We start from the raw sequence: 13,305 nt of genomic DNA, 5'->3' as shown, positions 1-13,305 counted from the left end.
CTGTCCAGTCAAATTTTCCCACAGTGGGAAGCCCATAAACTAGACATGAGCACAGAGGCACTTTCCTGTTGTTGTCATCAGGAATTGGCATTCAAAGGCATTCTGAAGAAGTCTTCTGGTGGTTCCCTCGCTGCGAGAAGTGAAGTTACAGAGAACCAGGCAGAGGGCCTTCTCGGTTGTGGTGCCCACCCTGCAGAACACCCTCCTATCAAATGTCAAGGAGATGAGTAAGTAGACAACCTTTAGAATAAATACATCTAAAGGCAGCCCTGTATAGGGAAGTTTTTAATGTTTTATTATGTTTTTGTATATGCTGGAAGCCACCCAGAGTGGCTGGGGCAACCCAGTCAGATGGGCAGGGTACAAATATAATAATGATAATGATAATGATGCTTCTGAACCCAAACATAAAGATAAAGGGACCCCTGACCGTTAGGTCCAGTCACAGACGACTCTGGGGTTGCGGCGCTCATCTCGCTTTATTGGCTGAGGGAGCCGGCGTACAGCTTCCGGGTCAAGTGGCCAGCATGACGAAGCCGCTTCTGGTGAACCAGAGCAGCGCATGGAAACGCAGAAACGTACACACATCATAATGAGACTGACTTGCTGAATTTTAAAACTCACTGAATTGAGGCAGTGTAATGGCTACGTGACGCCAGCATGCCCGCCTCTTCCCTGCAATAGCCAAACATCTCCTATTTTAAAACAAGCTGCTGTGTGGGCCTGGGGAGACCAATACACATTCCATTGCATAGAACAGATCAATCTATCAATCAATCAATCAATCAACCAACAGACAAATTAAAAAAGCAGCAGCAGCTCCTTTGCCCCAAAGCAGTACCTCAGAAGGCCGAGATTATCAACAGATTCTAATGACAAATTAGAAAGGAACGCGTTAATTTGTCACTACAGTACCTGTACTGTACTTTTTCCTGCGGCAACGTGAGAACACCGTGAAACAAAGAACGTGTGAATCTGATCTAATACCGCCATCTCCTGGCAGTTCGCTTTTTCGGCAAAAGGAAGGCAGGTCGAGGCCTCTCTGCTAGATGGCAGCACTAAAAAAGTAAAACACCCATCGCGCTTTTCCTCTCCTGCACGCGCCTGCTCTTTTTCCGCTTTCTGCTTTTTTCGTTTGCAACTTTCCACGCCTCCCCAAGGAAGGAAGCGCACAAATGCCGGCGGTAAGCAACACGCTAGTATCTGCAACCCACGCTTGTGCGTTGTCTGTAACGCCTTTAAAAGTTTCTCAGACATAGAACGCGAAGATTAAATTTTGGGAAGCAGGATTTTAGCGGCTCAAGGCTAGCAAAGCTGAGGCTAGTAAATAGGGAAGGCGGTGGCAGAGGGGAAGAAGAGAAAAGGAGGTTCGCTTCAGGGGCAATGTGTATTTCATGCTAGATTTTTGAAGGAAACTAAAACTCCCATCCGTGCCGTAAATTAAAATGCTGTTGATTTCGAGGGAGCTGATATTTCATTAAGCAAACCTAGGGCTCAGGCTTGTTTTCCTGTTTCCGATTTCGCCGCGACAGCGCAGTCCTGCACATTAATGTCTACTCAAAAGTGAAACCCCCATTTCCCCGTTTGTTTATGGGAAAAATGCCTTTCTTACAGGTCACCCCAGGGTCTCAGCAATGGGGTGAGAGGCAAGCTGTTTTTTGGAGGGAAGATGTCTGTGCACGCCCGCGGCTTCACCCCCGCGCCCCCAAATCTGCTGTTGCCTCTTTGTACTGTAAATTGTAACCAAATAAAGCCGGGTTTTATTTCTGAGTTAACGTGTACAAATCCATGGGCGTAGGGGAGAGCAGGTATTATGCTGGGGTGGGGAGAAACTGAGTTAACTGCGATGCAATTGGTCAGTTAAATGTTTTTATTTATTTACTTGATTTAGGGGGCTGCCTCCCCTGTCCCTCACCCCCCATCCCCGGCCACGCTCATGTACAGAACCTGGCTGTAAATGAGGTGAAGATCCAGTGTTTGGGAATGATGCCTTTCCTCAGGGGAAGCGGTTTAGGAACATAGCTGTCATACAGAGTCAGACCATTGGTCATTTAGCTCAGTACATTATTCAGTAGAGCATCTCCAGAGTCACAGCCAATCTTTTGCAGCCCTGTTTCCACATGCAGGGAGTCATGACCTTTTGTGCCAAAGCAAGTGCTCTACCACTAAGCTCCAATTTAAGGAATTTATTTTAATGTATCTGAATATTGTTTGTCTTGCACTTAAAGTGTCAATTAGTAGTAGTATTAATTAAACTTATTGATAACTGGTAACCTAGTGCATTTATAATGTGATATCATAATATAAAAGCATGCAAAGCCAACAGTTTAGAACACAACAAAACATTCCTTTCTGGTAGCCACTCAGTTTAATGCATAACACTTTATAAAAACCAGTCTACTGATATGACTACCACAGAATTAATATTATTGAGTGAGGATCAAGGCTATGCATTTAATCTCACCTACAACATCATTTATTTTACCCTCCTTCCAGCAAGCATGTTGTGGCATTCGTACGGAGCCCCCAGTCGTTTCACGGACTATTGACCCATACACCACTAATCCGCTGCCAACAGCCAGGTTCTCTCCGGTAAATCACTTAGTCTCAGTTGGGTTCTCAAGTTAACATTGAAGATTGTAGTTTATTGCAAACACAAATAAACTTTAAATGCATTCAAAATGCTGTTACCCTTTACCCTCTTAGTCTTATTTTATCCTGTCTCTTCTACCTCCCCTCACACAAGAACCAACTGCACTAATGCTCTCTATTTCCATCTGTCTTCCAACTGCTTTCCCAACTGACTAAAACCTCTGGCTAAGCCTTTTAAAAACAGGTAGGCCCTGCCTCTGGCTTTTCTATTGGTCTACGTATTAACTCTTTCTCTCCCCCTGTACAGACATTTCCAAAAGAACAGGCAAACGCCACACATGTATTGTGTGAAAATGAAGCCCAACGTGAGCTCCTGATTATGAACAGAGAGTGCTATGCAATTGGGAGAAGCAGTCAGGACACCGCACGGTTGGTTGGCTAGAGTCTTTCCCAGCATCCAAATGTGGGGGTACGTACTCATGTATAATTCTGTGACTCCTCTTTGCTGGTGTGAATTGTGCATCTGCAGTGAACTACAGCAGAACATTTTGGGAGGATGCAAAAGAGAGAGGAAACTGCTTGTCGCCTCTGCTTCTCATTAAAAGTATCTCATTAGTGTGAGTGCACCATAGACCCTTTGTTACTTATGTCCATTGTTTTCAGTGGGTTTACTCTTAACACGACTAATATTGTATACATTCATACCTTGGTTCTCGAATGCCTTGGTACTTGTACGTTTTGGCTCCCGAACACTGAAAACCTGGAAGTAAGTGTTCAGATTTTCGAACGTTTTCGGAAGCCGAATGTCCAACACGGCTTCTGCTTGAGTGCAGGAAACTCCTGCAGCCAATCAGAAGCTGCACCAGGAGTCGAACAGACTCCCAGTGTGGTGTAGTGGTTAAGAGCAGTGGACTCGTAATCTGGGGAACCGGGTTCGCGTCTCCGCTCCTCCACATGCAGCTGCTGGGTGACCTTGGGATAGTCACACTTCTCTGAAGTCTCTCAGCCCCACTCACCTCACAGAGTGTTTGTTGTGGGGGAGGAAGGGAAAAGGAGATTGTTAGCCGCTTTGAGACTCCTTAAAGGGTAGTGAAAGGCGGGATATGAAATCCAAACTCTTCTTCTTCTTCCCAGAGTGGATTAAGTTCGAGAACAAAGGTTCCACTGTATTACTTTATGGCTGCAATTTTATATACACTTAAATCTGAACCATTTTACTAAGAATTCCCATTAGTAATGGAGTTAGGACTGTGCCCTTAGTCTGGTTCCTCTGCATTGAGAATGTAATTCTCTGTTTGTAATTCTCTGAATGTAATTTGCTGTTTATTTCATTATTTATTTATTTTTAAAATAAACCTCCACTACCTTTGCTCAAATACTAGAAGGCTAGTAAAAAATAATAATTGTGTGGCTAGTATTTATCGCCAAGACAGGTATAATCATTCTGAAGTTGTTGATATTTCATATATTTATATAACGCTTAATATGAGAACAGCCTCTAAGCGGTTTACAGGATAAAATATATATGCACACAATTATACAAACAGTGAAACTGATAAAGTTACAACACTGGATGAAACAATAAAGTCCTTCAAAAGCAAAAACAGAGTAGCCCAGTTTGAAAACATCTTAAGAGTCAAGAGAACTTACTCAGTAGCCGGGCCACTAAGTTGCTTTAAGGTGGATGGAAGGTTAGAAAGGGGCACAGTCTGCAGCCATCTGGACCTCACACTATTCCATCCATACCTTCTTCCTCATAACTACCTTGATAGGAGTACCATCCCTTCCGTCTTCTCTCAGCCTCTTGCTAAGGCACATCCTCACTTACGATATTCAGCATTCACATATTCTTCACACCCAGCTATACCCTATGCCTATTCCCAACTAATTTCCCTACCCAAAACACTCAAACTACGTAAACACAAACCATACAGGACTCAGTACCCATCCCTTTCTAATTCCCATACCCTCAACTCATCCACCAATACTCATATATACATGCACCACCCACCCATTCTTTACAGTTTTTCCCTCGCCATCATCAAACCCTAAGACTTTATCCACTCTACTAAAATGTACTACAAAAATACCAGGAGACACCGACAGAACCATGTAGCATCCATCTATCCACAGATGTACTCTCCTAGATAGCAATCTGGCTCTCGCCCAGGTTGCTATCTCCCACCTACGACTCACCCAAGGTGTTGCCCCAGCTTCTTCCACTGGGGAAGAAAAAAATTAAATACGTAGCAGAGATTCCACAAAATAGGCCGCAGGCAATTGTACTTGAGCTTTACCTGCTACTGAAGGCAAATGAGCATAATGGTCACAAACCCAATACGTTCAGGATTGGCACAGTTCATAAAAAGAATCTAGCTGCAGCACTTACAATAAAACTTACAAGCTTATAAGACCAAGCCTTAACACTATAGCATACAGAACACCAGAACAAAGGGACAGAAAGAAAATGTGAGTGGGACCCAGGCTCCTCCTGATCTTACTATTATAGTCAGCACAACCTTGACAGAAAGATAACAACCAATTTAAACCAGCTGTACTCAGCTTCCCAGAAGGTATATAACCCAAACAAAAACCTGCCTTTTTCTTTCACATAGAAAGAAAGCCTTCTAGAACCCTCCTGAATTAATCAGAATAGGAGAGATCTCTAGACATCAGATCAATACTTTCTGTACTAATAAATGCAAATTGATGGGTGGAATTTCATGCGCCTCTCTCTGGTACTCCTTCATTCCACCAAGGAGTGTTCTCTAACCCATACAATAGGCACTCCACACAAATAATAATAACCCATCTAGGAAGGGATTGCTAACATTTAATTCATTCTCACAATGAATACAAATCTTTTAAAATGTGTTAAACAAATTAAGTTATGAACAGGTTGTTCATGAATGCTTCCTTACAGTTTATTATAATTCTCTCTCCTTGTCTCTTACTTAAAGATCCTGAACTGACTGGAAGTACAATTTTATTCAGAGATTTGCAGTGCCTGGTTAGCATCGCAATGAGAGGGCTGGTGAACATGAAAAATAAACTGCTTTTCAACATGAATTTACCTTGGCTTATCAAGTTGTCTACAGACATTATATTCAGAGGGGATTCCGCTAGGTTTCTTTGCCTTAAGATTGATAGCTCCAGTGATGAATTGGACAAGGAGAACAACATTTTAGTGAAAAATCTGGCTGGTATGGGCGTGGATGTCAAAATGGTAAGAAAACGACAGCCTGGTGTTCTCAAGAGGCAGATCACCAATGAAGATGGCCTGAAGATTTTTCTGCAAGGAAAAGGGGCTAACAGAGAAGCCATTGCCAGTATAATCTCACGTTATCCACGTGCCATCACTCGCTCACACCAATCTCTGAAAGAACGCTGGGAAATTTGGCGAAGCATTTTGATGACCGACATGGAAATTGTAACAATCCTGAAACGTTCCCCTGAATCCTTTTTCCGTTCTGGGAATAATGAAAACATGCAGAAGAACATTACCTTATTTTGTTCTATTGGGCTGACTTCTAAGGATCTTGGCAACATGCTGACCAGAGTTCCAAGGGTGTTTTCTAACAGTATAGAGCTCAATAAACAAATGATAAGCCTCTTGAATGACATCTATTTAGATCTAGGTGGAGAAAAGCCAGATGACTTTGTAAAACAGATAATTTCTAAAAATGTCTTTATCCTCTTACGGAGCAGCAAGCAAGTGAAAGCAAACGTTCAGTTTCTGCAGTCATCTTTAAGTCTGAGCAATAAGGAATTTCTAACGCTGTTGCATGGGCAAGGAGGTGATGTTCTGGATCTCTCTAATGAATACCTAAAAAAGACACTTGCAAACGTGAAAGAGAAACTGTTGTCTCATGGGTGCACTGAAATAGAGGCAGATATGTTTGTCCTTAAGCACCTTCGCATTCTATACCTTTCTCCGCAGAACCTGAATGATAAAATAGATTGCCTCTTGCAGGCAAATATTAACATTAATCTAATACTGAAAAGTCCTCTAGTTCTGGACAAAAGCATCAAAACTATAAGTAACCGTATTGATGAGCTGGGAAAGCTAGGCTATAACTTTCAAATCCATGGGATTGGAATTCTTGCGTTAAGTAAACAACGATATGAAGCAAAATTGGAAAAGTTACAGGCAGCAACAATTTTGCACGGCTCTAATTGATGTGCGACCACCAATGCATGGGTCTTTTGGGACCCAGAAGAGGGCAAATGGGGGTGTGGGGGGGTAATGGAGGCAAATGGACTTATGCATGCTCCACCAACCCGTTTAGGGGCCAGAAATTGCACCCAGGTGCAAAATGGTTGCTGCCTGTACAATGTACATAATAATTTTTTTTTATTATTATTTTTTTATTGCCTTATGTGACCAAAGAAACAGAAAGCAAAACTTACGGAAGAAATAAATAAATGGTATTGAGGTTAAAAATAATTTAGCCTTGCAGTACTTTTTTTGAATTAATAACTATTTGTGGCTATTCTAAATTTTCAAAAGTGTTGGTTTTAATAGGATCTGGTGAATGGATGCACTTCAAATCTAGGAATACCTTTACATATGCTCCCTGATATGCTACATTTCTACATTGATTTATTTAAACATTGAGCCTTCTAACCTGATAGCTGAAATGATGCAGTAGCAATGAAGCATTACTACTTAATTTTGCTAAATATATGTTTTACTAATTATTGTGCTTCTTTCCTGCTCTTTTAAACGGAGCATTGTATTGAGTTGCCTATGTATTTCTTGGCTCAGGTTAAACTTAAAATGAATGTTGCTTTTCTATGTAATTCCACCCCCTCACCCCCCCTTGCCTTTGATGGCCACTTAAGGAACTGTAAATTTTTATATGGAACAAAAATGAAACTGAAACATGGTAGGCAGAATAGCAGCTATTTTCTTTTTGGTATTTAGAGTGAATTAAAATAATAAATCAATGGGACGATAAAAAGAGTCTTTGGGGGGAACATAATTTATAAGGGAGGAGCATGATTTAATTAAATAAAAAACAACAACTTTACATTCAGCCCACCCATTAACTGAAATTTCCATGAAGAATTTGAATTTCAGTTGAACCCAGAACTTCTTTTGACAGTTACTATGGAAGTTAAAATGAAGATGATAAATGGTGGCAATAGCTATCAAGTGGAAAATATATATATGACTAATTGACAGCTAGAAAGGGCAAGCTCTCTTGTGGTTAAAACATCCACAAGATGAAAGGATGGAAGTCTTTGGGGAATAATTCACCCTACAATTTAGGTAAAGGTAAAGGTACCCCTGCCCATACGGGCCAGTCTTGACAGACTCTAGGGTTGTGCGTCCATCTCACTCAAGAGGCCGAGGGCCAGCGCTGTCCGGAGACACTTCCGGGTCACGTGGCCAGCGTGACAAAGCTGCATCTGGCGAGCCAGCGCAGCACACGGAAACGCCGTTTACCTTCCCGCCAGTAAGTGGTCCCTATTTATCTACTTGCACCCGGGGGTGCTTTCGAACTGCTAGGTTGGCATGCGCTGGGACCGAGCAACGGGAGCGCACCCCGCTGCGGGGATTCGAACCGCCGACCATGCGATCGGCAAGCCCTAGGCGCTGAGGCTTTTACCCACAGCGCCACCCGCGTCCCCACCCTACAATTTACTGCTACTAATTACTGGTATGTATGAAGTATGCACCATGCTGCAAAAACAGTCAGGAATAATATGTGTTGGCCTTTAGTGGTAAAAAATAATCTATTAAGCTTTTTTTAAACAACCCCTTTGACTATAAATTCTAAGCAATTATATTCCTGTGGGTGATTAGAACTCATATTGTATCCTTGAAGAAACAGAAGTTTGTTTGAAACAGGATGCATCAGACAAATCATAGTGAGCTTATCTTAGTCACTCTTCTCCCCTGGAATCCTTAGAGAGGTCCTCATACTGTTTTTTCCTTAGAAAAAAATGTACATAGTTTTCTTTCTCTGCAGGGGAGTTGCTTGCTTATGAGAAATTTGTCATGTGATTATTTTTTTAAAACTTAATCTGTAAAACATGGATTCTACATTTAGAGGACTTCAAAGGAGATGGCGAGTCAAATTCTTGAGTGACGTAAATGTTGACTTAGTGATTGTTGTGTGATAATTATAGGAACCGCAAAGCAATGTGTATTGGTATTTTAAATACATTTATGTATTCACAATGTTGTTTTTTTAAAAAGACAACAACTTGTATTTCAGTTTCTTCGAAGACAATTTATGTGTAGAAAGTTCCTTGGATAGGTTGAGCTGTACCCTAAACCCATGGTTTGTACAGTGGTACCTCGGGTTAAGAACTTAATTCGTTCTGGAGGTCTGTTCTTAACCTGAAACTGTTCTTAACCTGAAGCACCACTTTAGCTAATGGGGCCTCCTGCTGCCGTTGTGCCGCTGCTGCACGATTTCTGTTCTCATCCTGAAGCAAAGTTCTTAACCCGAGGTAATATTTCTGGATTAGCGGAGTCTGTAACCTGAAGCGTATGTAACCTGAAGTGTATGTAACCCAAGGTATCACTGTACTAATATAAGTTACAGGCATACAACAGGAAAGCTATGGTTTGGAGTCGTATATCTTTGTTTTCTATCTGCCCAGCGCTTTGCTTCGTAAGTTGACTCCCATCTCCATGGTACAAAGGACCTATCTGGATTGTCAGAGGCCTGTGAGTTCAGACAAAATGGTAAACCTCATTTGGTACAGTGTTATGTAAAACAGCTTCAAGCTGTGGTTTCTGTTCCTATTTTGTTCCCATCAAACCACAATTTCTGTGCTGGCTTGGGGGCGGGTCAGACATTAAAACAAAGTGTGTTGTTACAGCAGAACCCAGCACAAATCTATTCATTCTTAATTCAGAAGTGAGCTTCTTACTCCTAGGTCATTGCAACCTTTTATGTTGAGCTGTTAGGGAGCACATGACTGCCCACTTTTCGTGCCCTCTGCATGGAAGTGTAACCACAGGGCTATTGTAGGCATTGGATAGTCATAGACTAATACTACTTCGTTACAGCTCTTAGACTGCTGCTCTGGGACCATTTCAAACATCAGACAAACCTAAGTGCGCCACCAAGGGCACACTAAACTGGGAAGTACAAACAGAGCTGTGTTTAAGTGTTTTATGGCATGCCATTTTGAAAGAGCTTATTCTCAAAAGCGGCACATAAGTCTTTTATTTAAGGCTTCCTGTAATTTTGAGGAAAGACCATAGTTCAGTGGTAGGGCATCTGCTTTACATGCAGATGTTCCCAGGATTGGCAGTTTCTTCTTTTCCTCTGTTCCTAAATAAGGACTACAGAGCTACAGAAGCAATAAATGTGAGCCGCTTTTGCCAGAAGGAAATGAACTGTGAAGGTTCTATAGGGAGCGGAGATATTGGCGGCAACAAGGAACACACAGAAGGGGATTATATCCAATTGCTAGTGCCTCAGAGGACTGAACAACGTTGAGAGCTGGAGCTATGAAGCTGAAAGCCAAGAGCAGGAATACTGGGCATATGGTCTCTCTTTTAAGTATGCTAATTATTCATGTTTGTTTCTGAGGTGATGGAAGGAGACAACACAAAACACAGCTTCGAGCCTAACAAAGGTTTGCACAAGGTTGCCCCCCTCTAACAAAGGTAAAACTTATTTTTTGGTAGTCTTTGTAATAATCAAGCCACTGGAGGCTTTCACCTCCCCCTAGGAAAAAAAACCCCCACACATTTATTTTGTGGTGTGCACCATATGTTCCTTAAAAATAATATTTTTTTAAAAAAACCCACTTGGAAGAGTCATGAGACAAGGACATCTGCCACCAGCTGGAATTGCCATAGCTATAGCTATATAAAGAGCCCTCTAACTATTTTGTTTTTGCCATCATGGAATTCACTGCTGACACATTTCATAAAGTTTGCATTTCTAGAGCTTCCAGTAGATGGAAGAAGTAAATTTGTTAGCTGAAAGCGCTTGCTGTGCTGGCACTTTGGACAAGTCCTGGATGAAGAGTTGGAAGAAGTGATGCCTCAGTGGTGGCAGTTTTCTTGAAAATTTTGAATTGCTAACTTTTCTGGAAACTTGTCCTATGCTAATTAGGGTGATTTATATCTGAAAATGGAATGTTTTCCACAGAAAATTTTCTACCCCATCTTTCCTCCGAATCACAGCAGAGCGGGGGGGGGGGGATACTTCTCTATCACTCCTCTATTTCTGAACCAAATTGCATTTCAAAAATCTCTGCATACTTAGTTTGGCTGCAAGCAAATATTCTCTTGACCATTCTGGACATCCAATCTCCCTAACCAGGAAACGTGCCCAGTTACTGTAAAAACAAAACAAAAAACAAAACTTTCCTGGCTGGGAGTTGTACTGTAATCTTAATTGTCAAAGATAACATTTACAGCCACTTCTGTAGTTCTGAATACTTACACCTGTGTAGCGTCTAGGCAGGTATTCCCAGGTATTCAATTATGGGGCAGTTGCAGCAACAGGGGACCACTTCCCCTCCACGAGTTTATGTATCTTCCCCCAAAGGCCTGCATGCACTCAGCCTGAGACAATGCCCATGTGGAAACTGCCTCTGCTCCACCCTCTTCAATTCTCTCCTGGTTCTGGAAGATAGTGGTTCAGGAGAGGGTGAGGAAGCACTCGGCCCTTCATTTGCCTGGTGTGCCTCTTCCATCAGGTCTGAAGCTTCCCATACCTCTGATTCTAGCCTCCTGGCTGGTACAGGTCCCCACAAACCACTTATCCCCTCTCCTGAGTCAGACTTCAGTCCCCTTCCCCCCAGTGCACCCTTGTCAACATCTTGCTAGTCCTCAACGTGTCCTTTGTCAGTGCTGTTATTTTTAGGGCCCCAGGGAAATTAGACTGGCCTCGACTAGAGCCAGGGCCTTTTCGGTTGTGGTCCCGGCCTGGTGGAACGCTCTCCCACAAGAGACCAGGGCCCTGAGGGATTTGACATCTTTCCTCAGGAGCTGTAAGACAGAGCTGTTCCGCCAGGCCTTTGGGCAGGATGCAGTTTGACTTACTTTCTTTTGTATAAAAACAAAGGCAGAAGGAGGCCCCCCAACAGGTCCTTGTATGATCAGTGGAAACAGTTGGTCCTGGCAAGTATTAACCACTCTCATTTCCAACCTGATAATTGCCACCTGCCCAGATTTTAACTTGTCTGAATGAATTTTAAGATTTATTTTAATTAATTGATGTCTGTTTTTATGCATATTGTGGTGTTTTTATGATGTTAGCTACTCTGAGCCCGGCCTTGGCTGGGGAGGGCGGGATACAAATATATTATTATTATTATTATTATTATTATTATTATTATTATTATTATTATTTAAAAAACAGCCCTAACTGTAAAAAACTTATTTTGTAAAAGGAAGTATACAACAGAGAAAGAAAATTGTTAAAACTTGGACCACACAGCTGATTGATGCTGTTTGTTCCAACGTACAGGCTCAATGTGTTCTGTGAGAGAGATCCACGCAGAGAAATTTCTCATGCCAGTAAGTCTCCACAGTGAAAACAGGTATGTAAAGAAAATTTGTGGAGATTCAGTAAAGGAACAGGGAGCAGCTGGAAGATCAAAGGAACTGGAACGTAAACAAATCCCAAGCTACACACTCTGAACCTATGAAAAATGCCCTGCTGCTGTCTTTGCTGAAGAGATAAAGTTAGTGTGGAATCCATGCAGAATCCATGCTGGATGATTGAAGACAAGCCAGTCTTGGGCGATTAAGAACACATCTGCACTTGTTGTTTTGTCAGAGAGTCAATTTGCCATGGTTTTGATGAATTGAAAGCACATCTGGTATCTTGAGATTAGGCAGCATGCCTTTTGCACAGACCGTGAGTTTTTCTGACTTCTGCATTGTCTCTGCGAGATGGTTTTGCAGATATCCAGCAATATAGACCAAATGAAGATTTAAAGAAGGCTGTCTATTCCCTCCTCTTCTGACTCATTGACGCTCCTGATCTTGAAAACGAACTTGAAAATACGTAATTTGCTTTCATAGAGAATCCTGTTGGCATTTGTCTTAGAGTATATCATTCATCACTATTCTTGCTTGCTATAATCTGTCAGACTTCTAGATAATACATTTCAGTTGCATTTAAGTATTATTTATTTGTAGTATTTTTTTTTTACCCACCGTTCACCACAAGATTCCAGGGCAGGTTACAGAATTACGAAACACACAAAACCGTTCCAAATGGAACAGAACAGCATACATTCAGCAAAAGTGATGGATTTTGCAAAGCAATGGGTGCCATTGCCCCAGGCCTCATGCTTTGAGGGGTTATTTCAGTATTGGCAAACAAACTTTTAACTGAGAACAGAAAGCAAGGGGGGCATCATTCTGCCTCCAGCCCTTTCAGCATCTTTAAAAGGTCTCATACTAGCCTTTTAATAATAAATCCTGACCATATCGGGATCTCCTTCACAGTGATATGTAGCTTCCTGCAAACACTTTATCACAAAATAATTTGCCCTAAAAATTCAGGAAAAATCGTGCTGTTGAAATATGCAGCTCGGCAAAAATTTCATTTATCCGCACTAAATTAAATGCAGAATGTCAGAGGGAACACTGGAGCGATCAAAGATTACCTTTCCCTCCAAAGCAAGCTTATTTTCAGGTTTAACAGTTCTCTGGAACTTTTTAATTTAAAGCTGATATGATTGATACTAGAAGCTAAGGATTTACACAATAAAATATCA

General features: G+C 41.8%; 1 protein-coding gene across 7 annotated transcripts; it reads left to right on the top strand.

The window, feature by feature from the left end:
• The first annotated feature begins 1,081 nt into the window (after positions 1 to 1,081).
• MTERF1 (mitochondrial transcription termination factor 1) lies at positions 1,082 to 7,039 on the top strand. Of its 7 annotated transcripts, none has more exons than XM_077936924.1 (4): positions 1,191 to 1,367; positions 2,497 to 2,592; positions 2,900 to 3,021; positions 5,553 to 7,039. In XM_077936924.1, exons 3-4 carry the CDS (start codon positions 2,988 to 2,990, stop codon positions 6,770 to 6,772), a joined length of 1,254 nt encoding a protein of 417 aa, XP_077793050.1. In that variant the 5' UTR covers positions 1,191 to 1,367; positions 2,497 to 2,592; positions 2,900 to 2,987; the 3' UTR covers positions 6,773 to 7,039. The 7 variants fall into 7 exon arrangements, with proteins under 7 accessions (XP_028606703.2, XP_077793050.1, XP_028606704.2 ...); XM_077936925.1 differs by having other exon boundaries at positions 1,200 to 1,218; XM_028750870.2 differs by lacking the exons at positions 1,191 to 1,367; positions 2,497 to 2,592 and adding an exon at positions 1,082 to 1,184.
• The last annotated feature ends 6,266 nt before the right edge of the window (positions 7,040 to 13,305 follow it).

The sequence above is a fragment of the Podarcis muralis genome, chromosome 12, assembly GCF_964188315.1.
Source record: "Podarcis muralis chromosome 12, rPodMur119.hap1.1, whole genome shotgun sequence".
Taxonomy (NCBI): Eukaryota; Metazoa; Chordata; class Lepidosauria; order Squamata; family Lacertidae; genus Podarcis; species Podarcis muralis.
This window is presented reverse-complemented; position numbering and strand designations above follow the sequence as displayed.